The following is a 26,729-nucleotide window of genomic DNA, read 5'->3' on the forward strand; positions in this document are numbered from 1 at the left end:
ACTTCTTCATTTTTATTTTATTAAAATTTCCCATGTAAACAATTTCTACATTAGTCAAAGTCTTCTTTAATATAATATATATAATATATATGTATATAATTTACAAAATAACTAGGAATGCTTGAGGTTTTACATAATTTTACATTCTCATCTGGTCCTCCAATAAATTTCATATACAGTAACTAGAAAATTAAACACAGCAAAACTAAACGTACCAAGAAGTACATGTTAAGTTGTCAATTACCACAGTAATTGAAAATCCCTGATCTTGATTAGCTGTAACAGTCAAAATAACTGAAGGCTATTGTAAAGTTGCTGGGATTTCTCTATCCTCCACAATGAGAGTGTGAACAATTCCTTCCCTTCTCTTCCCACTACTAACAGCTTTAATACAACAGTCATGTGCTCCAATGCTGAAATGTGTTTCTGTCCCATCTTCTACAAATTCACCCTGGTACAGAAAAGTGGGGGGTGGGGGAGAAAAAAAGTAAATTTAAAAGCTGTCCAAATGGATTCAAATACTGCAAGTGTTAATTAGCCATTAAAGGGTTATTTCAAATAGTCTCCAAAGTGGCCATGATCTACTGGAAAATTCATACTGCTGTTCAAAGTTAAGGATGTAATGGAAAGGACATACATGGGCAGATGTAAGGTTTGGTCAACTAAACTGATTAGCTCCATATTTCCAAGGCTTAAAACCCCCAGTGCAAACCACCAGTTTGATTATATGTATGTGAGCATGTTCAATTTGCTGAGAAGAAACCTTGTCCCACACTGGTAGCTAGCTAGATGTGTATTCCCAGTCATAGGAACCTAGGAAGTTGCCTTATACAGTCAGACCATTGGTCTATCTAGCTCAGTATTGTCTACACAGACTGGCAGTGGCTTCTCCAAGGTTGCAGGCAGGAGTCTCTCTCAGCCCCATCTTGGAGATGCCAGGGAGGGAACTTGGAATCTCCTGCATGCAAACATGCAGATGCTCTTCTAGAGCAGCCTCCTCCCCTAAGGTGAATACCTTACAGTGCTTACACATGTAGTCTCCCATTCAAATACAAATCAGGGAGGACCCTGCTTAGCAAAGGAGGACGCTGCTTAGCAAACTACCATAAGACAAGGGAATTTATTTGTGTGCTTGCATAGAATTTGAAAACCTACTCTAAGGTTGGTTAGTTTTTCAATCTTTTCCCTCACGGGTTAAAAAGCCTTTCTATGCAGCAAAATTGCACTCCCCCTGCCCGCCAAGAAATCTTGTCCTATCTACCACTTATGCTTATATTTATTTTTAAACTTCCTTTTAATTGCAAATATTAATTTTATAGTAAATGCAACCTTTTCATAGCATATTGTGCTTTGGAGGTTTTCATCCACTGCTTACCTATGTCAAGCTACTTCCATGTTACTAAGTTTGCTCTCCAAAAATCCAAAAAGAAATAAAAATTAAAAAATCCATTGGCTATTGAGAGAGGGTGTGTATTTTCATTCTCTCCCTCCTTATTATGAGACATTGGGGTTTTTGTAACAGGATTGGTTGACATTGATACTGTAACAAGATTGGCTAATTGTTGTTAGTTTTGCTGAGACATGATGCAGAGTTATTGTATTTAAGAGCAAGTTTCAGACACTAGTGTATAGCGCCAAAACTAATGTGTCACATCGAAACGTCTGCTAACTTTGAACATCTGTTTTATGTTTTTTATTTATGCATTAAAGAGGTCTTTGAGAAAGCTTGTGGAGTTTGGAAGATGTGTATCTTATTATTGTTATAAACAATTAAATTGTCTTATTCTTATTCAATAAACAATTTAAAAATTGGGGTTCTTTTTAAAAAGGCATTTCTGGGATACTCACAATGGTGGAGGCATGCATTTTCTTATTTTAGGGAATTTTAGCAAAACTTTTCCCTAAATTTCAGAACTCAGTGTGTTGTCAAGTGTTACTCATACAAAAGCTATAGAAAAAAGAATCAGGTTAGAAAAAAGAATCAGGTTTGTTATTGTTTTCCTAAAAAAAGTACTTTAAAATTTGCTGAAAACTTCAATCCTGGAGAAAATGCACCCCATTGGCTGTTGAGATTATGACATCACTATCCAGAGCTTCTGCGGGGCAGATATAAAGAAAAAAGGAAAGATTGTGGCACTGAGTCGGTGTCGACTCCTGGTGACCACAGAGCCATGTGGCTTTCATGTTAGAATACAGGAGTGGTTTACTTTCTCCCACACAGTATGATGATGCCTTTGCCATTGTCACTGAAGTGAACATCTGCCTCCAGCACCTTCCTTTACTGCTGCTGCCCAATATGGGTGACCACAAATATATATTTACTAGGCACAGTCTGGCAAGCATACTGGATAGGATTCAAACTAACAGCCTCTTACTCCCTAGGCAAGCTGCTTCCCCACTGTGCCACCACAGCTGATGGAGCAGATATACTGCAGCTTATTCTGCTGGCTTTATTCTGCCTCCTACTTCTAACTTTGCTGCCAACTAACAAACCCTCAAACCCTATCAAGCTATTAACGTGAGCAAACTACATGGGTGTGTGGGGAAGTTGGAGGCTTCTTCTAACTTTGCTGCTAACTAATGAAGAGGTTGAAGCTCGGGTTTGGGTGGGATACTAGCGGGGAACTAAGGAACACTTTCTGTATCTGACACTGCAGGTCTTTGGCCCCAAGGATAGGATAGTCTGGTTTGAGAGCAGAGTTGTGGTTGAAGACTAGACTTTCATTTGTGGAAGAGATCTGCCCTGGAATTTGTTGTCAGGCTGAGCCCAAGAATAACTAACAATGCTGCCAACACATGTACAGAATGCTTTTTTCTTTTTGCCACCATTAACTGCAGAGTGCATTTCTTGCATTACTGTTAAGTGCAGAGTGTCTTCCCTCCATACACCCAGGATTAAAGAGCAAAGATTTCAAGACAGATTATGGGACTGATATAGAAATCTGAGAGTTAGGAAAAAATCCCCCTTTAATTGTCCTAGTTCCACAGTCTGAGAGAGAAGATATCATTGATAATGCCTATTATTGGTAAGTTAGTTTGTTCTTTTAACTGTTACATTCTTGTTTTCCTGAAAGGAAGACTTTTGGAAGCTACATACCGCTGTTTCCATTTTTTTACCATTGCACCAGACATCCATTGTATCTTTTTCTGTAAAGAGAGAGAGAGAGACCACAAAGACTATAATACTATATTTTACATAAACATTACTATGACAGTTTAACTATAATTGTAGTTATGTTCAGATCCAGGCTGTGAAATCACTAGCAGAGAGTGGAAGCTCTCTGAAGGGCGGAGATCACTTACAAACAAGAAGAAACAATCTGGGGCTGTTGTAGTAGATTCAGCAGTAAGCCAAAAGCCTACTTGGTGGCAGCAGATGAACTTGAAAGTCAGGGGACAGGCTAAGACTGGGCCATGACAAGTGGTAGCACAGCGGGGTGGATCCTCCACACCCACAGACAAATATTCTCAGTACATCACCATAAAACCAGTAGCATGTCATAAATAATACAGTAGCTAAACAAAGCAATCATTTATTAAAGCTTACAATATTTCTCAAAATTCTTCCCTCATCAAAAAGGCCTTGCTCAAATTCTAGAATGTTTCCACACTTGGGTGGGACTTGCTTTGCAGTTTGTCCCAAAGAGAAGGGTCATGATAAACAACCTACCAGCATTGTTCAGAGAGTAGCGCAGTACAACTGAACAAACAAAACATACTGGCTGACACACTGCACACAATTCTATCTGCATTTTAATGAAATGTGTGCACAAGTGCAGTTTTATGCAAACGTGTAAAAGGAGCTGCATGATGGATGGCCATCGGAAATAAAGCTCAGTATGGTCTCCAATACTCTTGAACATCTACATGGAACAGCTGGGAGAGATCAGGAGGTGGTTCAGGGCAGGGTGTTATCACTACACCGATGACACCCAAATCTATTGCTCCCAATCAACTTCATCAGGTAATGACATTACTTCCCTAAATGCCTGCCTGGAGACAGTAATGGGCTGAATGAGAGATAGCAAACAGAAATTGAATCCAAATAAGACTGAGGTACTGACTGTGGGGGGTCAAGACCCGAGACACAGATTGGCTGCTCTGGATGGAGCAGAAAGAACAAGTACACAACTTGGGAGTGCTCTTGGATCCAAAACTCTCTGGTTTTTCAAGCTGAGGCAGTGGCCAGAGGCGCTTTTTATCAGCTTCGGCTTATATGTCAGCTATGCCCATTGCAGGAGGAAAATGACTTTAAAACAGTGGTACATATTAGGGATTTGCTCGAATCATTTTGGCGTCTCTTTGAGGAGGCGCCAAAATGATTCAGCTCCCTGTAGATGAAACATTTTGACGCAGGGCAAGGGGTTCCTGTAAAAGGAGGCAGGCAGGTCGTACCTGCCCCTAGTAGAAGCCTCTGCCACCCTATTGCGGCGCTGTTCTCAGAAAAGCATCCCCGTGAAAGCAGCAGCCTGAGCTGCTGTCTTCTTTAAACTGTCCCACCGCGGAGACGGGATGCTTCCCCCAGCATCCCTCACGTGGCATCTGCCAACACCATGTGAGGGATGCTGGGGGAAGCATCCTGTCTCCACAGTGGGATGGTTTAAAGACGACAGTGGCATGGGCTGCCTCTTTCATGTTTTTCTGAGAACAGCACTGTGATGGGGCAATGCAGGATGGTGGAGGCTTCGAGAAGGGGCAGGTAGGACCTGCCCACCTCCACTTAAGGGAACCCCTGGTGCCAAAATAAATTGGTGCACATCTCTAGTACATATGCTGGTAACCTCCAGTCTTGAATACTACAATGCACTCTACGTGGGGCTGCCTTTGTACGTAGTCCTGAAACTACAGTTGGTACAGAATGCAGCAGCCAGGTTGGTCTCTGCGATAACCCGAAGAGACCATATAAAACCAATCTTAAAAGAACTGCATTGGCTGCTGCTAGGTTTTTGAGTGACGTTTTTTTTGTGGCATTTCCCTTGCCTTTGACACTCAACTTATGTTTTGGAAAACAATTTTTGCAAAGGATATGATAACACTTCCCTAATGGAATTGGTATTTTGAGCAGAGTTATTAACAATTTGCAGGATGACAATATCACATATTTTCTAGGAGCTTTGTGGCAATAATTTTGGGACAATATTTTTGTGATATATATCAAGCTGATTATTACAGTCTGTAACAATTAGAATCATGTTACTATTTACTGGCAAATTTCATGGTTTTTGTGAGCTAAGCATTATGTTTAAGGTCATTGCTGATGACCGATAAAGTAGATATACTATAACATATGTAAAATGAGAGTGTTACACTCCATCTTGTTTTATAAAAGTGGGCACACTTTATTCTGATATATGAATTTGGGAACTATAGTCTGTATGCCAGTATAATCTGTTGATTATTGAATTTTTTTGGGAATGTCAACAAATGCGTTTATAGATGGCTGTTTTTAAAGTGTGAACTAACAGTAGATTATTGCAGATTGACTATAGCATGCTACTGGTCAATGTATTTTGTTAGGAATGTCAACAATCAGTAATCATAGCTGTTTTTTTTAAAGTAAGAATCAACAGCAATGCTGTCTCGATACTACATTCCGTTGACAAGGTCAACAACTACTGTTATATGTACTTATTTTTTAAAATAAGAGTTACCAGCAGATCAACAATTATTGCTATCGGCATTTGTTCTCCCAAAGTAAGAGCTAACAACAGATTGGTGTATTGTGCTGACAATAGTATCAACGTAAGTGTGCCGACAATGTGAATGATTTACTTTATGAATAACAGACTGCAGCTGTTTTGTTTATGTAATTAATCACTCAGTACGATTAACATGTTACTCCCTGTGAATCACCGCGCCTTCAATTAGCGGGCTATATAACACAAAGCCCCATGAACTAACTAGTCATTGAATGATTTGTTTTCCCGGAGTGAGATGTAGGAGGATAGAGCTCTCCAAAAAATACTTTCGGAGGAAATGGGTATGTGTTAATGGGCGTATAGAGGGGAGGTTTTGGATAATATTATGATGTTTGTTAGATGATGTAATCAGCTGCAGAACTGTTCTTATGCTCACATTTCCAGAAGCTTTGCAGCTCTGATGAAGAATGTTCGAAATGGGCTGGAGAATTTCCCGGGTTTGCCCATCAGCTCTGCTTTAGACAGCTCTGCTTTAGACAGACATTTGTGTACAGATTTGCTGACTAGCTATTGCACTTGCAACTTCTGCAATTGGAACTTTTGCAGGTTTTTTTCTCATGAAGAACAAGACAGCTCTGCTTCAGATAGACAATTGTGTACAGATTTGCTGACCAGCTATTGCACTTACAACTTTTGCAATTGGAACTTTTGCAGTTTTTTTCATTGAGAACAAGACTCTCCTGTACCAATTGATTATTTGGATGTTCAGGACTGACGTTCATTATGTACTACTCACACTCATTGTATTTATGCAGTGAAAGTTTAAGTGATTTGTATATCAAAAACCCTTTGAGGTCTTTTTTTTGTATATACTCAAAAAATAATAATGGATATTTTCACAACATTGAAAGTGTTTGGATTTTGTCATAATAATGCATAGGTTGGATTCTTCTTATGAACAAGAGTTTTGATAGTGCTGTATGTTTTGGGAGTGTTATCAATTCCTATTGCTATCATTACCATTATTTTTGCACGGTCTCACCCATTTTGCTGCTATTACCTATAAAGACCTGAATGTCTTGGGTCCAGGATATTTAGGAGAGCTCCTTCTTTGTCATGAACCCTGTCGCCTATTAAGATCATCTGGGGAGGTCCGGTTTCAGCTACCACTGGCTTGTTTGGTGGCTACTCGGGACTGGGCCTTGTCTGTGGCTGCCCTGGGACTCTGGAATGCTCTCCCTACCAAAATCAGAGCTTCTCCATCTCGGGCTGTTTTTAAAAAGACCCTCAAGATACATCTGTTTTCTCAAGTGTTCAATTAATTAATTTTAAATGGTTTGTTTTATATCATATATTTTTTAAATCTTTTAATCTTGTTTTATACTTGTATTTTAACTTTGTACACACTGTAAGGAAGCACATCAGGCAGTATATAAATATGATAAATAAATAAAACAAACCGAATTGCGCAATTTTGCACATTTGCACACAAGCGCTCTTCATTAAAACACAGAATTTTGCACAGAATGTCAGTCCACAAACATACAAAAAGCACTTCTAGTACTACAGAAGAATAACCTACCTAATACAACCCTACAAACTGTATCATCAAGATGTACTATCCAAGTGTTTGTTGTCTTTGATCTGTTCTCCATGTACTTCTTGAGGCTTTTCCCATCAATTTCCAAGGTATATTCATATGCAAAGCCACTGACTGCATCAATGTTAATAGTAGCCTTTGTTTTGGCTGCTCCAACAACAAATGTCTCTTTCCCCACTAATTTGAACATCCATTCTTTTCTCATTATTTCCTGAAGAAAAGAAAACTGGTATTAATAGAAATTGGTATATTTGCTTCAATGCTCAAAACAAGGGCAGATGTGAAATGGTTGTTTTACTTTGTAATATTGGCCTGGGGCAGTGGGGAACATAGTCTCCGGTGTAATGTCTACACTAAGTTTGACGACTACTGTACATCTCATCTGCCATGAAAACAGCCTTTCTTCAGTTCAAAGCCTTCTTTAAAACACACACCAGAACTTTTCTTTAGTCTAAATTCCATTGTGAGACTTCTCTGTTGTTTATCCGGTAACTCCCGTGTAATTTCCTGACTGTCACAAAAAAGCCAAAAGTGGGTGATTTACATCATATAAAACAGTTCCCCATTTTCTGGCAGAATCTGTGAACATCAAGTAAATTGCTTTCTAAACGTTGGGGTTGCATTGCCCAGAGGATAATGGCCCAGCTGTCCCAAGTCATTTCCCACAACATCCAGGCCGAATGGTGCATGATAAATGGGTAACTTCTCAATTAACACATCCCTTTCTGAGTTGAGTTCTACTTGTCAGACAGGGAAAACCACATCTTTTCTTATAAAAGCTAAGGCCAGTTTTTGTCTGTTGTTGAATGTTTGCTGTTCTTCTGAGTTCTGGCTTCTTGAGGGAGTCTCAAGATTCTGGCTGCATAGCTCCAGAGAGCATGCAGAAAGCTACTCTGCTCCTGGGTGGTGGAAAGCTCCATTCATGGCGCAAGCTTTTCATTTCTGAACTTCAGACTAAGATCCGCTCACCTCCTGCCTAGCATCAGGCAGAATGAAGAAGGTGCCTTGTTGCTATATTATGAATATTTAACATTACTTTTCACTGCATGTAAATGGTTCCTTTTATACTTATTAAATAAACTAGACTTTTAATTACTTTAAACTCTGTGCTAACATTGTTCAGTTTGGCCTCACCCATGATGCCCACTTTAAGCTTCACGCTACATTAATGTCATTTGAGACATTTTAAATATGATTTTGAGTTCATCCTTGTTCTGGGCTAAATAGGGAAGAATATAAAGAGCATCTCTCCCACAAGAGGCTGGTGGCAGCTCTACTGAGAGTTCTAAGGAGTGGACTGAGACGGGGTGCATAAGTTAAGTGCATAAAACCCCAGTCTGGTTCATCACACCATACTTAAATGTTTGCATACAATTTCACATCTGAGCCGGCATATGAAAATTGTGGAGATAACACCTTGGGTCTCTTTTTTCTCTCCCTTGTCTCTAGAAGGCAAGACACACATCAGGATCGCGTGTCACATGTTATCAAAGTCTAATCTTTACTGTTGGCATCGTAATGGGAAATTACATGCTATCATTGATTCTGTCCAGAACAGTGGCGACATCCAGACTAACAAAGCATTGGTGCTATGGGTACAGTGCTTCAGTGGGTTGGAGGTGGGGGCGGTGGATTTCAACAACAACCCAAAGTGCTCCATGCCACCTACAAATATATTTCCAGGTGGCACAGAGTGCTGCAAGGGGAAGGGGAGATTGTTTAAATTTGTCTCCCTCCCCTCCTACACAAGCACCAAGCAGCATTAGTCTGCCACTCTTCAGAAGCACTGGTGCTACATCCGTGCTTCGTTAGCAATTAACTACAATCAAGGCTGCGATCTAAAGAATGGATATGCAGATGCAGGAGAGAGCTGTGGCATTTGCTGGTTGCTGCAGTAGTCTCCACTGCCACAGAGCTACCCTTACCTTCAGGGCTGACTCAAGGGGTTTTGGTGCCCTTGGCCAAAAGAGTCCCTGGTGCCCCCAAGCCACAGCCCCATATCTGATGTCACCAAGCCCCACCCCCTGATGATGCCACTACAACTCCTGCTGCAGAGCCAGTCTGTACACTACATACAAATATGATGAATATTTATATACCGCTTTTCAACAAAAGTTCCCAAAGCGGTTTCTCTTTGGGAACTTTTGTTGAAAAGCGGTATATAAATATTCATCGTACATACCCTGTTTCCCCGAAAGTAAGACCTACCCCAAAAGTAAGACCTAGCAGTAATTTCTGATGTACCGCTAATTGCCCTAGTGCATTTTTTGGGGCTAAAATTAACATAAGACACTGTCTTATTTTCGGGGAAACACGGTATACAGAGAGAGAGAAAGAGAGAAGGTTGGGAGCTGCTGGCCAAGCGCTGTGCTCCAGAAAAGCCAGGCATTTACCCTCTGCCATTGCTGCTGCTGCTAGGGATAGCGCAGCAGCCACCCCAGTCCCTGCTCACCCTCACAAACATCCTTGGTAGATTGGGCTACTGATCCTGCTGTACTTCATCCAATATATTATTCCTTCTCTTTCTCTCTCCCCCTTTGCCACAAGCAGACCTCATGTGCATCTTCTGGGCTGGCTGCACTATGTTCCTCTGCTCCCCAATTTGGCAAGATCTGGACGGTAAGATCCTCTAGTTTCACTACTGGATTGGTCCCTGGGTTAACCCTGGGCACTGGTGTTTCCTTTTGCATGGCATCCCTGGTGCTTGAGAGCGATGCAAATGGCTGGTCCTCAATGAGGTTTGGTGGGTCTGAGAGCGGCGCTTCTGGATCCCTAGGTGCCATCTCATTAAAGCTTGCTTGAGCCTGGCTGCATGTGACCACACTGACACAGGCGGATCATTTCCAATCAAAACAAGAGTTTGTAAATCCTTGTGCACAGAAACTGACCAGGGACCCTCCCCGTCCCGGTATTTTAGGCAAATACTGGCAAGCGAGAGGTGCACCACTGCACTTTCAAAGGGTTTAACTGTACAACTTCTCTCAGGCACAATCATCTCTGGTCTTACAAGGCTTTCATGCACGGAGGTAATGTCAGCGCCACAGTCTCTCCATCCCCTTTCCACCTTCCCTTTTATAATTATGCTTTTCTGATGCTCAGAGGGAATGGCATTTGAATCTGTGATGCGAACACCCACAAGGCAGTCTTGTTGAGAGTTGTTCAATTCTTATTTTATTTATTTATTTATCAAAACTTTTATACCGCCCTTCAGGGCAGTTTATATTTGAGGTCAGGGCAGCTTCTTGGGCCCGATGGGGTGGCTTGCTCAGGAAGGGCCCCAGCAGGGATCTGCACCTTACTGAATCCTCCAAACTGACTCCTAATACCCTGACTAACGGTATTAGGTCTGCTTGTGGCGAAGGGGGAGAGAGAAAGAGAAGGAATAATATATTGGATGAAGTACAGCAGGATCAGTAGCCCAGTTCACCTGTGTGTTTATTTACTGCTTTTCACCTTTTCTGTGCAACCTGGTTCTGGCTCTCAGCCAGCTACTAGCAAAGTTCTTGCAAAACAATTCAATTTTGATCTCACCCACTGCCAGCCAATTGTGAAGAAATGGGGGTAACTCTATGCTTTCCTGGGTTCTGCCCTCAGTAGAGAGATTGCTCTGATCCCAAATCTAGGCGCACACCGCTCCTTCAAGGTAGGCTGTCACCAGTTGAAGACTATCTAAGCCACTGATCAGACTTAGACACTGCTTCAACAACCTAGAACTGTCCAGCTTGGGACTTACAGGCACTGTACAGCCAGAGCCACTTCTAAGTATCTGAACTTTATTAAGAAACAAGGGTTGCACACAGAATAAGGAATTGGGAGAAAGTAGGTTGAAATTGGAAGTTAAAAAGGCACACTGGAATTTAAAAGAAAATACAAAAAGCATTTACTAACTGACTAGCACTAAGCTTTACCTTAGTCTATCAGTAGGCAGGTCCTTGGCTGAGAGAGCGTTAATCTCTACACTACAGCTTCTCCCAGTGGAACATCCATTTGCAAATGAAAAAGGGTGAAAACTGGCCAGGCCATTGTCCTCTAGCTCTAAAGCCATGAGGGAGGGGGCACCTGTCCTAGTTCAAAGAGTATTCTAATTTCCTCCCCTCTGGGTGGTGAGATGCAAAGTGTCCCTATCTCCTGTGTCAGATAAGATTAAGGAATTGGTGAAGGAAAAGTCTGTTAGATGTTGTGGAGTGAGATGTTGGAGGTCTGCTTGTAGATGTTGGAGGTCTGCTTGGCGCTTTTTGATAGCCATTAACCCTTGATGCCCCTTGTCTAGACCAATCTGGCCAATGGCTTGAGCCAGCCCTGCTTACCTTTAAAAAGTAACTCCTCTGGCAGTATGAATTGCTTGCTCCACCAAAAACACAGAGCAAAGTTCTGATTGCATGTAGTGACCACTTTTCTAAGCGAATCTCATTTTTGGATCCTAGTCCAAGACTTTAAATTTCAAATTGCAGGACAGTGACAAAATTAACCTAATAGAGCATCACATCTGCTAAAAATAATTGCTTAAGGACCACTTATTTGGATAACCCTAAACATTCTATTGCTAGCTTATCAAATATTGTATGTATCTTCTGTAAAAGACATACCTTTCCATCAACATATATAACACGTTTTCCTGAGGTGGTGCCATGTTCAAATTCAATCTTGTGAATGCCATCACTTAAAGCTACTTCCCAGAAAGCCACCAAGTCTGTCATTTTTTCTAGGTAGCTGTAGTGAGTTAAGTAGAAAAACAAATTTAACCATATTTGAATATTTGGACAACACTTATTTCACAATCCAGAGAACTCATTTTGGCATATGCAAAAGTTTGCACACGTACACTAGGCTGCTTAACCATCCTCACCAAGTCTTTGTTCTACATTGGAGGCTGAGGTGCTCCCAAGCTGTTTCAAGAACTTAAAACGGAAGTAAACAGACACTATGCAGCCCCATGAACTGGGGCCTTAATTGAGATGTACTGGTAGTTATGTAGTCTTTAATTTAGTCTCAAAGTACTCTCCTTCCAACTTCTAACTTACCAGGGGCAGAACAATATTCTGCTATCAAGATGAATTAAAATGGAATATAAGCAAAATATTCTAAATCACAGAAGACAGCACAGACTAGAACAGAAATGAGTGAAAATTCAATGTGACATCTACAGACACTGTTTAAGTCACCTTTTCTACCATCCAGTATATTCTTATTCTGGCTAGACAAATACACCATTAGTCTACCTTTTATGTGTGTGAAAAGATTCCAGCACCTATCATCTGTGTACCATAATCCTGTTTAGTGGTGACCTCTGACATAGTGAACTAAATCACTGTGATGCCTTCTATGGTCTGCAAGTATATGTTTTAACCCCGTAGGTTAAAATTCTGGTTTTTTGAACACATTCCAAATTAACTCTTTACATTCATATTGTAGTAGCTATACATGTTAAAGGAACAAGCTGATAATAGCAGCTCTACCACTCCAAGGTCTCAGTGCAGAGTAGTTTTTACCTGACATCATCTTCATAGTCAGTAATCTCATCACGGGATGCCATAGTAATCAAAACGGACTTTAATCCAATTAGCAGCAAGAAAAGAAAAAGCAGAATACTGGTAGCAGAAAAGAAATATTGAAAACTGCAGTTATTGGGTGCTTATTGAGGCAGTCCTTTTCTATTTTTCCCGTTTAAACACTGGTTTGATTTCTCAAGTTGTAGTAGTAATTTTATTTATTTATTTTTAGCCAAAGACCATTACAATTAAAACATGATTTACAGATAAAATACAAGTAAGGGACAAAATGTAAGTTGCAGCAGTCTTTCACACATACCAACTCAGTCATTTGAATGTCTGTCTGGCATCTTGGTGTTCAAATATACAACGTTTGACAAGATCAGTTTCAATTCATGACTCCTGATGATGTAGATAAACTGTTTGGAGCAGTGCAGACTGCCACCTGTTCTCTTGACCCTTGTCCAACATGGTTTATACTATTTGGCAGGGAGATTGTTATAGAAGGCCTGGTAGATATTATAAATGTGTCTCTGAGGAAGGGCAGGATGCCTTCCTGTCTGAAGGAGGCAATCATTAGACCTCTTCTGAAGAAGCCTGTGTTGGATCCCTCAGAGTTAGGCAACTATAGGCTTGTTTCCAACCTTCCATGGCTTGGCAAGGTAACTGAAAGGGTGGTGGCCTCCCAGCTCCAGGTAGTCTTGGAGGAAACAGATTATCTAGACTCATTTCAGACTGGCTTTTGGGTGGGCTATGGGGTGGAGAATGCCTTAGTTGGCCTGATGGATGATCTCCAATGGGGAATTGGCAGAGGGTGTGACTCTGTTGGTCCTTTTGGATCTCTCAGCTGCTTTCAGTGCTAGCGATCATAGTATCCTTCGGGACCATCTGAGGGAGTTGGGAGTGGGAGGCACTGCTTTGGAGTGGTTTTGCTCCTACCTCTTGGGCAGATTCCAGATGTTGTCCCTTGGAGACTGTTGTTCTTCAAAATGTGAACTTTTATATGGCATCCCCCAGGGCGCCATACTGTCTCCAATGTTCTTTAACATCTACATGAAATTGCTAGGAGATATCATGTAGGATGTTATCAGTATGCTGATAGGGATGTGCGCAGAATCGGTCCGGAGGCCCTTTATGGGCCTCCGAACCGTTTCGAAGAACTGGTGGTTCCGCCAGTCCGACACCGGGGGGTGGGGGGTGGGAGTGGCTGTTTAAGGGCAGGTGCACTTACCCCTCCTGCCGCTTTCCCCCCTCTGGCGCTCTGTTATTTTCCAAAATCTACAGGACGGCAGCGTACCTCCCTGCCACCCCTTCCCCCATTGTTGGCAAGAAATGCATAAGTATAGCCTGCGTGTGTGCCCACTGTTACGCCTGCCCGCCACATACACTGCGTGTGTGATGTGTACGGTGGGCGCGCACGCAACGGTGAGCACATGCGCAGACTATACTTCCGCATTTCCGGCCAACAATGGGGGGATGGGCGGCAGGGAAGTACATTGCCGCCCCATGGATTTTGGAAAATAACAGAGCACGGGTGGGAGGGATAAGTGCACCCTCCCCCACCCTTAAAGAGCCACACCCCCGGCACTGGACTGCAGCTCCGCGCACATCCCTATATGCTGATGACACCCAAATCTATTTCTCCATGTCATCATCAGGAGAAGGCATAACCTCCTTAAATGCCTGCTTGGAGGAAGTGATGGGCTGGATGAGGGATAACAAACTGAGACTGAATCCAAATAAGACAGAGGTGCTTATTGTGTGGGGTCGGAACTTGGGAGACAATTTTAACCTGCCGGCTCTGGATGGGGTCACACTTCTCCAGAAGGAACAGGTACGCAGTCTGGGAGTGCTTCTGGATCCACACCTCTCCCTCGTCTCTCAGAATGAGGCAGTGACCAGAGATGCTTTCTATCAGCTTCGGCTAATACACCAGCTGCATCCATTTCTTATGCTGCTAACCTCCAGACTTGACTACTGCAATGTGCTCTATGTGGAGCTGCCTCTGAATGTAGTGCAGAAACTGCAGTTGGTACAGAATGTAGCAGGTCTCCAGGTCATCTCGAGGAGACCATATTATTCCTATATTAAAAAGACGACACTGGCTACCAAAAGGTTCCCGGGCAAAATACAAACTGCTGTTTATAACCCATAACAGCTTAGGCCCAGGGTATTTAAGAAAATGTCTTCTTCACTATGAGCCCCATTGCCCACTGAGATCACACAGAGAGATTCTTCTGCAGTTGCCACCATCTTGTCCCGCGACTCTGGAATGTGCTCCCTACTGAAATAAGCACCTTCTCATCTCTGACAGCTTTTTAAAAGACACATTTATTCACCCAGCTTTTTAACCAGACTTGTGGCTTAAAATTGTTTTAAGGTTTTAATTTCTATTTTAATTTGTGTTATGTTGCTGCAAACCACCCAGAGATGGAAGTTTGGGGCAGTGTACAAATATAAATACACACACACACACACACACACACACACACACACACACACACAGTGACAATATAAGAGCAAAGGTGAGTACAATCTTTACAATCCACTGCTATTTTAGACAGGTAATCTGCATGCAATTTATGGGCAGCCACAGCAAACTCAGCTACTTGTTGAGTAACAAGAGTTTTCATCTGCCAAGCTGATGACCAACTCTTCCTCTGTGAGACCATTCCACTGTATGATCAAATGAGACAGTAGTTCAGTGATTTTCACTATTTTTCAAGCACGGTCACTTTGCCTAAAAACTTTCAATGTGAGAGCCAGGATGTATTCTGGCACTACCACCCTTGCTCTCACCTCCCACCAATTCTGCTTGCTGTGTGTTTGTGGGGATGGTGGGGGGGAGAGAGGGAATTTGCATTAAGTGGAAAAAAATGAGCTATTATTAGGATGGAGTTCTGCACTGTGTTAAAGAGCCTGTGAAACAGGAGAATGGTAGTGTTTGTAAAACTGGACTTTTCACAAATAAGCCTGGAGTTTGAGTGCATCAGGCCAGGGCTCAGTTCCCAAACCTACCACAGGTCAACCCTGGCCTATCTGAAGTAACAAAGACTACAGTGATTCTAAGCTTGTGCAGAGTGCCTTTTTCTGGTCACAGAAGAACCATAAGAAATTTTGCAATCTGGACTTGCTGTTTGGTGAGCTCTGCAGGGTGCAGCTATGGGGCTTTAGATGGGGCTTTGAAACATGCTTGCAGCAGTTCTGGACAGCTTTACTAACTTGAAGGGTAGTTGCATTTACACTGCTCTCTGCTTGGAACCATGCAACAACTTTGCGATGTGACACGGAGTGGAGCTCTGCAGCATTCGGGGGCTGTCGAGCTTTGCAATATGGAGTTGGGGGGGAGGGGGGCTTTGCAGGCTAGGCAAAGGAGGAAGGGAAGGGGGCTCTGGAGTGGGGAGGAGCACTCACATACCTGTTCCCATTCTCTCCTAGCTGTGCTCTACTACTACTGCTGTTGCTGCTTTCTTTTGCAGCATAAGTCCCATGCTGAGTCCAGTGAATCTCTTCCAGCATGGCTGGAAAATAGGCAGTGCTTATGCAGCGCGCCAAAGCGGTAGTCAGGAAGCTCTGGCCAGCAAGCCAAGCCAAGCCAAAGGCACCTGGTTTGCATGAGCCATCAACAGCTGACCAGATACACAAGCCCAGCTGAGCTGAGAGGCACAGCAAGGCTTCTGCTGCTGTTTGTGCACACTGGTTTGCAGCTGGGTCGTGTGGAGCTGCTCTGCTTTTCTCCTCTCACCTTTGCAGGCACTCAGTCAGGGTATAAATTTTTATGGGAGCCAATTTTATATTTAGTGCTTCATCCTGCCAGATGTTGAGGATGAAGCACTGGCCAGTTGCACTTTGCCTTTTTTGAGAGTTCGCCTGTTCTTCCTGGAAGAAATTATTTTCTTCCTCCCATATGAATACTGTCAATACTAAATACAGTCAAATATAATTTAGTAAGTTTCTTCATCACAGTACTATAAAAGCAGTAGCAAATATGAATAATTTAGATGCACAGACTTCTACTAAAGTATTGAATTGTTTTGTTGGATTTTATATTTTGTGAATTATATTATATTCACAAAGCTTGAAGTTACATCAGCCTTGCAAATAAGTTACTAGCTTTCAAAAACTTTTAAGAAGTCCACAGTGAGTGGCAAACATGCAGAGCTGATCATGATAGACTCAGTACTGTCTACTGCAACTGGCAGCAGTTCACTAAAGTCTTTCCTAGCCCTGCTAACAGGAGATGCCAGAAATTGAACTGGGACTCTTTGCAAACAGACTGTAACTCGTGGTTTTGAGGCAATCCTTGTTAAGCTCTACCAACAGCTAGCACAATACTGATGTAATCCTACACTATGGCTACAATTATATCAGCTAATAAGACAAAGGGGCACCTTTTAAAGTGGGAAGTCTCATATATTTAGCAGGGGGAAACAACCGTCTCTATTCAGTCCCAGCACAGCATCCATCTAGTGCAAGGAATGGCAACCTTTCAGAAGTGATATGCCAAGTCTTCATTTATTCACTCTAATTTAAGGTTTCACATGCATGTTAATATTTAAAAGACCTCTCTCTATATAAGCTATTGTTGCATGTAAATAAAATATTGTTGCATGTAAATAAAATGTTTTTAAAATGATTAATAAGCTTAATTTAAAAAATTAAAATGCAGATCTTACCAGTGTTGTTAATTCAGATTTAGGGCTGCAGAGCCCAGAACAAATCAGAGTGTGCAGGCACCAACCCCTCTGCCCACCCCCACCCCCCACCATTCCAAACATTCTGCTTTCCTGCTGCCAACAAAACCCAGGAAAGGTGGATGGAGTGAATGCTGCCCCTATTACTACAGGGGAGCACATCAGCAGCAGAGGTGAAAGGAGTCTAAGTGGCATTTATACTGCTAATCCAATTTGGACTAGCTGTGCAAGTGCCACACACATCATTTTGCATGCCACTTCTGGCACATGTGCCGTACATTGCTGACCCCTGAAACGGTGGCTGCTGCTGGTGGTCTACCTTGTGTTTCTTTTTGGACTGTTAAGTTTTTAGGGGCAGTGAGCCACCTTCTTCCTCCCCCACCCACCCCGCCCCCATGTAATCTGTTTTGAGAACATTTTTTGTTAAATGTATAATAATAAGTTTAGGAAGCCGTGGAAGAGAAAAAAAACTCATTTGCAAGAGGGAACTTGCAAAAAATGGAACATTGCTGATCTTCAAAATATTTGAAAAAGGCAAATGTTATGTCCAAATCTAATCGCTATGGTGACAGGGAGAGTCAGAAGAACACTGGAGCTTGGGAGTGGTCAAGGAGCAACCCAAACTCTCGACTGCCTCTTCAAAGTGTCCCTCCAACAAAATTCCTTACCAGGGTTCTAGATTGCTTAGGCAGCTAATGTGCAATCCAGTTCAATAGAACAAGGACACACAATCCTAACAGAAAAATCAGTAAAATGTCACAAGGCAGCCTACAATAAACTTACAAACTAAACCTGACATTCAACGATTAGATCTATGTCCACGTCCTCAGTAACTCAGGAAGTCGAAAGAGCTTTCAATGATTAAACAACACTCTGCCAGTTAGGGTATAACACAATGTAATGCTGATTGGATGTTTTTATCCAAAAGGTGAGAGGCAGCATTTGCTTTTCTTCCTAATTAAGGAAAGACAGAAAGATGAAATAACATGGATGATATCAGTGGTACTCTGTGGGAAAACCCATGTTACTGCCCCATGTTATTTTGCTTTCCCTGTGTTGTGTCTTCTTAACTTTTGATCCCTGGCAGAAGCAATACTGGAGTGCTGCTCCATCATCAGAAACTCCTTCAACTCAGAGTGGCTTATCAACAGCATGGGTACATCCATATAACATGACACCTTCTGCCTCAGGGATGTCATATTTCTTAAACAGCACAAACCTGTACATGTTTACTCAGAAGTTCCATTGTATTCAATAGGATTTAATCTTAGGTAAGTGTATATAGGATTACAACCTAGGAGTCACTATTACAGAAGATCTCATTTGACTTTCCCCTCCCACTGCTGAGTGGTGAGCAAATTTGGAAGTCAATCATTAGTATTATTTACAACACACCCTCCCTTTCCACAGTTGTTCAGGATGATTCATGTCAATTAAAACCTATCGACAAATCTATGAAACAAAATTAAACATTGATGTTTATGGCTTAGTAAAGCCTAACACAGCAGTGGATGCTGCTGGATGCCCAAGTTGCTGATTTACTCCAACACATACACAATATTCTATGACAGTATCCTCCCAAGGCCTTCAGGGGTCCCAACCGGCACCATTTCTTTCTTGTCTGAATACATTAGAGACTTAACTTTCAGCTGCCTGACTGCAACTTCCACACACTGGTTCAGAACCATGACAGCTGTTTGCAAACTTAGTGATCATCACAAAATTCATGACACCCAACTCTAAAGCTCAGGTTGCTCTCTCCCAGCCTGTTTAATAGCTTCACAGAGCTATTAAATAACTTCTGTGACAGAACTAACCTATGCAGAACTTCCCATCAGGTATCCTGGAGAGCAGAGCATGCATCTCCTATAACAATGTTCTGAGACTATTCTGACAAAAGGAGCAATGCCAACCCCCATGCCATGATCAGATATTGAAATATGTTGCCATGGTCCACAAAAGCAAGCATAGCGCAGAGCAAGCACAGGAGAATCACAAGGCAGAACTCCCCCGCCTATCCTCCAACCCCCACACCCCTAAAGCTATCCATAACCAGATCAGAAGTCAAACTGAAAAGGGTCTTCATCCAGGAAACCAGGGTGGATAAAAAATAAATAAATAAAATATTTATTAAAAAAAAATTTTAAAAATCTATTTTTTCATTTAAATTGGATTTTTTTAAAAATAAAATGCTTTTTGAGATAGAAATCTATCTAAAGATAGTTTTCTATTTAAGATACATTATAGCCATGAAATAAGGATTAGTTTTTAATTATGTAGCATGAGGCTGTATATATGCAATGTTTAAATTTTTTGGTAAATGAATTCCATTAATCCATTCACAATGTCATGCTTTTCCAGAGGTTTCTGTAAGATTATTTTGGGCAATTTTTCTATCTAGAAGAGGACCAAAATCTGGTTGTAAATATTAAGATTATACGAGCAAGAATGAGTCTTTATGTAAAAAAACTCCCATGATTTAAATCAAATCCACCCTGCAAGAAACCCATTAATTGCTCTACGACCACATGTTCTATCAACGTCCTTTCAAAGGGGAACATATGAACACATGATGCTGCATTATTCTGCAAAGACCATTGGGTCACAAAGTATGTGTTTTTCCACAGAGCTACAGCCTGTCAGGTTGGATGTTATATGATGCTACCTTATCTGGACTCAGACCACTGATCAGTACTCTAACGGGCAGAAATTCTCCAAAACATTAGATAAGGACCACGGTTGCTCTCCCTACAAGCACTGCACTTATGTAAAGACTTCCAAGGGCCTCTACAGACCAATGACATTGGTACCTATCCAACTTAAATCTGTGGCTATTCAAGCCTCATGCAATTTTACTGGTCATCTTTCCTTGACTGCAACTTGGTGCTGGAGGTGCCAGATGCAGCAAGATGCCCCACAGCAATGACTCAAGTTGTTTTTAGGAGGGTACATCTTTGGGTCAAAGGATAGGAAGGAACCCTATCCATATCACAAGTTCCAATAACAGACAGGTAGAGAAAAGTGATTCAATTTAATTTAGCTCAGTCAAAGTTTATGAAATGTTAGTTTCTTCCACTGAAGAGCCACCAGAGTTTTGGCCTAAACACATTTCTGAATCATTTTAAAGCCTTCTATGTTAATGCTGCTTTATTTAGTGCAGGAATTACCTTATATATCTAATATGACTCTGAATTTAAGATGATTCCCTCAAAAAGCAGAAGTTAAATACAGGTTATACATGCATTTACTCAAAAGGAACAAAACTCTGAATTTAAGACGACCTATCAATTTATAATATTAAAAAAACCTTGGGGGAAACTAGTCTTGGATTCAGGAAAATACAGTAAGTAAAGGAGAGAGTATTATCTAGATGTATAGTCATTTTGCAAATGGATGCTGCTTTATTCTTGGTTAACCTGAAATAACTAGTACAGGTGGATCATAATCACTCTTGTGGTTTGACTCCCACTTCTGCATAAACAACAAATTGGTCCCTGCCTACGGAAGGGTGATTAACAGTAAGTTCAGGCAGCCACGAACTGCACTTGTATTATTTAATCTGCTTTCTATGGGATGGCAAGGATTGAACACAGTAGGCAGGATTTGTTTCTAGGGTATATACATGATGCACGCGATCCCTTAATCCGGATTAGCCACCTCACGCCGGCCTTTTTTAACCAGTCCACCCACTTTTCGATTCATACTTATAGGCGAAGGGGATAATTAAGACACCGTTAGTCAATGCGAAAATGAGGGGGTGGTTGTTAATCTGGATCAATTGGGGGGCGAGGGCCTCTCCCTACTGGAGAGTAACACGTAGGGACCCTGAGATCCGAGTTAGAAACAGGAGAGCCAGAGAAGCAGCAGAGTGTGAGAGCCCGGCATGGGGAGAAGGGCCGCGTCCACCTGCCGTGGTGTCACCGAGGAGAGCCGCCACGCATACGCGGCTGGGGACAGAAGGACCGACCGCTTCTCCCACCGGGGCCGCTTCTTCTCCCGAGTCCCGGAGGAGGGAAGGCGGTGACTCCGCTCTTCCCTCGGGCGGCAGCAGCGTGTACCTCGGAGGGATATTCGCAGCACCTCAGAAAGGAGTTGCTGCTCCTGCTGCTCGTCCTCCCTGGTCAGCCCTACCGGGAGGGGGAGGAGCGCCGTGGGGCGGGGGAGGAGGACCATTTCCCCCCCCCCCCAGCTCCCCCCTCATACCTGGGCGGCTCGTCGCAGCCCCTTCACTCGCAACGGCGCTTCTCGCTTTCCCGGCGGCCCCGGTTCCCAAGATGGCGGCCGGGCCTGGAGCAAGCGAGCGGGAGCGCATCGATTGGACCGAGCGCCCAGCAGCGCATCTTCCCTTCCGCCGGCAGCGCACCTGCTCCGCCTGCCTGCCTCCGTCACCCGGTAGCGGGTTTCAGCCCCTTCCCCACCCCCTCGTGCAGCTCCTTTTCCTCCGAGGCGCCTCTCCTCGTTGGCGCCGCCTCTGGGCAAACGCTTCTCTACTGCAAGGATGCCGCTGCCCCCAATTCCTCTCAGCCATCTAGCTAGGAAAGGTCCCCGTGCTCGCTCGCTCACGCGACACGCGCTCTCTCTTCGGTGCTGCCCCTACTGACCCCCATAGTTACTGGCTGCTCCCATACACGCCCCCCATTATATACCTTCTCTTCTTCCAGCAAGGTGTGCAGCAGGAGCCCTCTGCATGTTTATCCGAAGTCAGCCCCACTCCGGCAGTTTTCCATACTAGGACATTGCCAAGGAAGTGGATCAGACAGGATTGCAGCAAATTTCATTTCAACTACCTCTTTGGCACTTCCACTTTATTTATTTATTTATTTATTTAACATATTTTTATACCGCCCAAAACTTACATCTCTGGGCGGTTTACAACCGGATAAAAACAAAGATAAAACGTTAGTTAACAACAACAAAACAAAATTTAAAACACAGTAATTTAAAAACAATTTTAAAAAACGATATTCTAAAAACAACATTAAAACAATATCAGTTAAAAGCCTGGTTGTACAGATGTGTTTTTAAAGACTTTTTTAAAATTGTCAAGAGATGTTGAGGCTCTTATTTCACTAGGGAGCACATTCCAAAGCCTGGGGGAAGCAATGGAGAAGGCCCGTCCCTGAGTGGCCACCAGACCAGCCAGTGGCAAAAGCAGACGGACCTCTCCTGGTGATCTCAATGGGTGGTGGGGTTCATGACGAAGAAGACGTTCTCTTAAATACCCAGGGCCCAAGCTGTTTAGGGCTTTATAGGTTATGGCCAGCATCTTGTATTTTGCCCGGAAACATATTGGCAGCCAGTGTAACTCCTTCAATACAGGAGTAATATGGTCTCTCCTAGATTACCCAGAGACCAGCCTGGCTGCCGCATTCTGGACCAACAGGAGTTTCCGGACTACATACAAGGGCAGCCCCACATAGAGCGCATTGCAGTAATCCAGTCTGGAGGTTACCAGCAGATGTACCACTGTTTTGAGGTCGTCTATCTCAAGAAACGGGCACAGCTGGCGTATCAGCGGAAGCTGATAGAAGGCCCTTCTGGCCACTGCTTCAATGTGGGATGCCAGGGAGAGACTTGGATCCAGAAGCACCCCTAGACTGCGTACCTGTTCCTTCTGGGGAAGTGTGACCCCATCCAGAACATCACTTCACTCTGGGGAATAATTCTCTTACCAAGATCAGGCAGTAGCTGACATTTGTTTCCCCTGGACTGTGTTCAGTGTGAACACACACCAGGAGTGGAATATAATTAACTCCTCCTGTTCTGGCTAGAAATAGTTGAGTAGAGTGTGATCTTGCATAGCATTACTTTTACAGGCTTGCACAATATATTTGTGCAATATACTCCAAGGAAATATAGGAGATTCCCTATTTTGTTTTATTTTTTTTATCTAGCCCCTTATGCTTGTTACCTCAGAAGTAACTTCAAGTAAGTCACTGACTTCACTGGAAGTTACCTCTAGGAATCTCATACACCGAATGAAATCAAACTAAACTTCCTGTCTGCTCAGATAGGAGCCAAGTCAGGTCGGTGCGTGTCAATGCTTTTCCTTCTCGCCGTTGAGCAACCATAGGCAGCTTTCGAATATTGAGGATAAAGGGCTGGAGCTCTTGATTCTAGAGTGTTTAGCCCCCTTGGACATTAAAAAAGGAGATTAGCCACTGCTAATAGGATCTCCTTTGCCAACAGCTTCATGTGGGAAAAGTTGGACAGATACAGTTTTCGGCGAATGACGGACGCTTCACCTGTTGAATGCCTATAAAGCAGACAGCTGAAGAAGGCGACAGAGCACAGCGAAAGCCTACTGTCAGAAAAATTGCTGGTCTGAATGACAGCGTAATAAAATTGATCTATCTACTGCCCGAAAAAGAAATATAAAAGCTTCGTTGTTTCCCTGATCGAGCGCAGCGTCTCTTTCAGGCAAATTTTATTTGGGGGCCGCACAAAGCGAGCGAATGTATCCTTGACTAGCAGAAGCGTTCCGTCTGCTCCAATGTGGGTTTACTCGGAAGTAAATCTCACGGAATACACATGCAGAGGCTTTTTGCACATGTTTACACATTGCAGGCCGAATCTCCACGCCGGCACCGTTCTGTCCTACATCTGTTTGCTCCCCCTAGGCGGAGCCAAGAAGCAAACAGGCGTTAGGAAGGGAGGAGATAAGAAACCCACCTCTAGGGGGTGGCTCGGCTCCTCTGTGTGCCTCCGACGCTCAACCCAGCCTTCTTAGCCGGAGAGCCCGCCTCTAACGGCCGTGGAGGAAGGCACAGCCCATCGCTGTTGGAGAGAGAACAGGGCCGGGTCCTTAGTAAGTGATCTGTTGAGTGGGTGGTATTCCGCGGGTGCTGCTGGTGCGAGGAAGGGGACCTCCTCAGAAGTGGGGGGGAGCGTGAAAAAGAAGAAGAGCATTGTGACGAAGGGTGTGGGCGTACAAAGGGACTGGCGCGTGGAACCTTCACAAGGATCCATCATAGCTTCTTGGTGATCATTGATGTTGTTTTTGTTAACGTGCGTTGGGAGCTTTGTTATTTTGGGCCCCTTTCCAACGGAAGCGTTTACTGAAGGGACTGCATTAGCCTCCTTCGTTTTATAGCCTAGAATTATTGTTAGTTGATTTGCTTCACGTTCCGCCTTCCCACATAGATAGAAGTAGCTTGCAACATGAAAATACTAATATGAAATAACAGCAATCCCTATAACACAGCCCAAATAAACTCACTGATAGGCTCAAAATGCACGGTTGTAAAAGGCGTTACTTTGTTATTCACAGAAGCATTTTGAGCAACTTGAAATCTTGCACATGATTTCACCAGCAGAAATGCATGTTGGCTAAAGAACTGTTGTGTTGTTGCACTTATACAGCCTGAGTCTTTGTGTGTTTACTTGACTATAAATCCCACTGAGTTCAATGGGACTTTACAAGTGTGCATAGGATTACAGCTGTAGCATGTTGTTGTTTTAAAAAAATTGACACTAATAATTTTTTGATTTGATTTGTATAACGCCCTTCCAAAATGGCTCAAAACAAACCGCTAAAACAGTAAAAAGCTAGAACAATTAAAAAACAATATAACAATGAACAATTTAAAAACATTTTAAAACAACAATTAAACAATTACAATGATTAAAATCCCCAAAGCGGGTTTTTAATTTTAAAATAAACCAGACATTAAACCCCCCCAAATTTAGGAAGCTGAGAAAGCTTCGGTGAAAAAATGGGTTTTCAGGTGTTTTTTGAAAATTGCCAGAGATGGGGAGGATCGTATCTCAGCAGGGAGTGTATTCCACAATCTCGGGGCAGCGACCAAGAAGGCCCATCTCTGTGTAGCCACCAAACGAGTTGGCGGTAACTGGAGATGAACCTCCCCAGATGAACTCAATGGGCGGTGGGGCTCATAATGAAGAAGATGCTCTCTTAGATACCCAGGGCCTAAGCCATTTAGGACTTTGTAAGTTATAACTAGCACTTTGTATTTTGTCTGGGAACCTATTGGCAGCCAGTGTAACTCCATCAGTAAAGGAGTAACATGGTCTCTCCGAAATGACCCAGAGACCAACCTGGCTGCCGCGTTCTGAACCAACTGAACTTTCCAGACTACATACAAAGGCAGCCCCATGTAGAGCGCATTACAGAAGTCAAGTCTGGAGGTCACCAACAGATGTACCACTGTTTTGAGGTCATTGATCTGAAGAAACGGGCATAGCTGGCGTATCAGCCGAAGCTGATAGAAAGCACCCCTGGCCACCACCTCAACCAATCATCCAATCCTGCATATGCTTATTTAGTAATGAACCCTCTGACATTCAATGGGATTTATTCACTGGGAAGATGGCTAGGATCACAGCCTTAAAATGCAGCTGTGTCTCAAACTATTTAGTTGCTCATGTGGCAGAAAATATGTAAGATGATGCACTTTTATATGCCATGTAAAACTAATACAACCTGTGACTTACCAAACTCCACTGAGTGATTCATCCTGATCATTCAGGTGGTGGTGAATTGCTTTGTTTTTGTAGGTTCAAGCTGGCACCAGAGAGAGAGTGTGTGTAATCAAGTTCTTGGTGGACTACATTCAGCTTGCTGGATCATAAGTTTTGCAGGCCTGCAAGCAGTAGTACAAGTGCTTTAGTTGCTGCTGCTATTATATTGTTGTTGTTGTTATTACTTGGAGTATTAAATTGAAGAGTGGCAAGGTAGAAAGATGTATGTAGCATTACTCTGTGTACAAAACTAAACATGTATTTTATTTTATTTTATTTTATTTAAAAAAAATATTTATACCCCGCCGCTCCCGTGCACTACTGTTCAGGGTGGCTTACAACAAAAAGATAGATACAAAACACAATAAAAGTCATAAAATTAATCAAATTGAACATGGTTCCATGGCATGGTCTGAGAGCACATATTGCAGCCACCTGGCTGAAGCTAAGCAGATCTGGATCAGGTCAGTACCTGGTGGGTGACTGGGGAAGAGCTGGGCTATGGGAGGAGAGCTGGTCTTGTGGTAGGAAGCATAAAGTGTCCCTTTTGCTAAGCAGGGTCCATCCCAGTTTGCATTTGAATGGGAGACTACATGTGAACACTGTATGATATTGCCCTCAGGGGATGGGGCTACTCTGGGAAGAGCACTTGCATGCAGAAGGTTCCAAGTTCCCTCCCTGGCATCTCCAGATAGGGCTGAGAGAGACTCCTGCCTGTAACTTTGGAGAAGCCGCTGCCAGTCTGTGCAGACAATACTGAGCTAGATGGAACAATGGTTTGACTTGGTATACGGCAGCTTCCTATGCTCCTATGACTTCTAGCATG

The 26,729-nt window shown here is 42.9% G+C and overlaps 2 protein-coding genes across 14 annotated transcripts in view; one reads left to right on the forward strand and one right to left on the reverse strand.

Moving 5' to 3' along the window:
- On the reverse strand, positions 1-24,284 carry FAIM (Fas apoptotic inhibitory molecule). Of its 8 annotated transcripts, XR_008306521.1 has the most exons (7): positions 21,626-21,958; positions 12,729-12,827; positions 11,826-11,949; positions 7,222-7,450; positions 3,098-3,147; positions 1,849-1,948; positions 314-451 (listed from the first exon to the last, which is right to left on the reverse strand). XR_008306521.1 is itself a non-coding variant. In XM_053247790.1 (6 exons), exons 2-6 carry the CDS (start codon positions 12,770-12,772, stop codon positions 302-304), a joined length of 597 nt encoding a protein of 198 aa, XP_053103765.1. In that variant the 5' UTR covers positions 12,773-12,827; positions 21,626-21,953; the 3' UTR covers positions 1-301. The 8 variants fall into 8 exon arrangements, 7 of the variants coding, with proteins under 7 accessions (XP_053103765.1, XP_053103774.1, XP_053103802.1 ...); XM_053247790.1 differs by lacking the exon at positions 1,849-1,948 and having other exon boundaries at positions 1-451; positions 21,626-21,953; XM_053247799.1 differs by lacking the exons at positions 1,849-1,948; positions 21,626-21,958 and adding an exon at positions 21,481-21,556 and having other exon boundaries at positions 1-451.
- The window catches only part of CEP70 (centrosomal protein 70), a 28,160-nt gene continuing 24,977 nt past the window's right edge, over positions 23,547-26,729 (forward strand). Inside the window, exons 1-2 of one of the 6 annotated variants that reach the window (XM_053247657.1) lie at positions 24,396-24,527; positions 26,233-26,367. The gene's annotated coding sequence lies outside the window, so the exon portion shown is untranslated. Of the gene's footprint in view, positions 24,231-24,257; positions 24,528-26,232; positions 26,368-26,729 lie in introns of those variants that run through there. The other 5 variants (XM_053247648.1, XR_008306485.1, XM_053247682.1 and 2 more) reach the window with 5 other exon arrangements.

This window comes from Hemicordylus capensis, chromosome 1 (assembly GCF_027244095.1).
Source record: "Hemicordylus capensis ecotype Gifberg chromosome 1, rHemCap1.1.pri, whole genome shotgun sequence".
In the NCBI taxonomy this organism is placed as follows: Eukaryota; Metazoa; Chordata; class Lepidosauria; order Squamata; family Cordylidae; genus Hemicordylus; species Hemicordylus capensis.

Bases quoted from the DNA above. Each gene is read 5' to 3' on its own strand.
- FAIM (XM_053247790.1), bottom strand. From the start codon at position 12,772: ATGGCATCCCGTGATGAGATTACTGACTATGAAGATGATGTCAG. The intron at 3,148-7,221 runs GTAGGTTATTCT...CTCTCTTTACAG, and splicing joins AGTTTGTAGGGTTGTATTAG to AAAAAGATACAATGGATGTC. The intron at 452-3,097 runs GTATGTAGCTTC...TTTCTGTACCAG, and splicing joins GTAAAAAAATGGAAACAGCG to GGTGAATTTGTAGAAGATGG.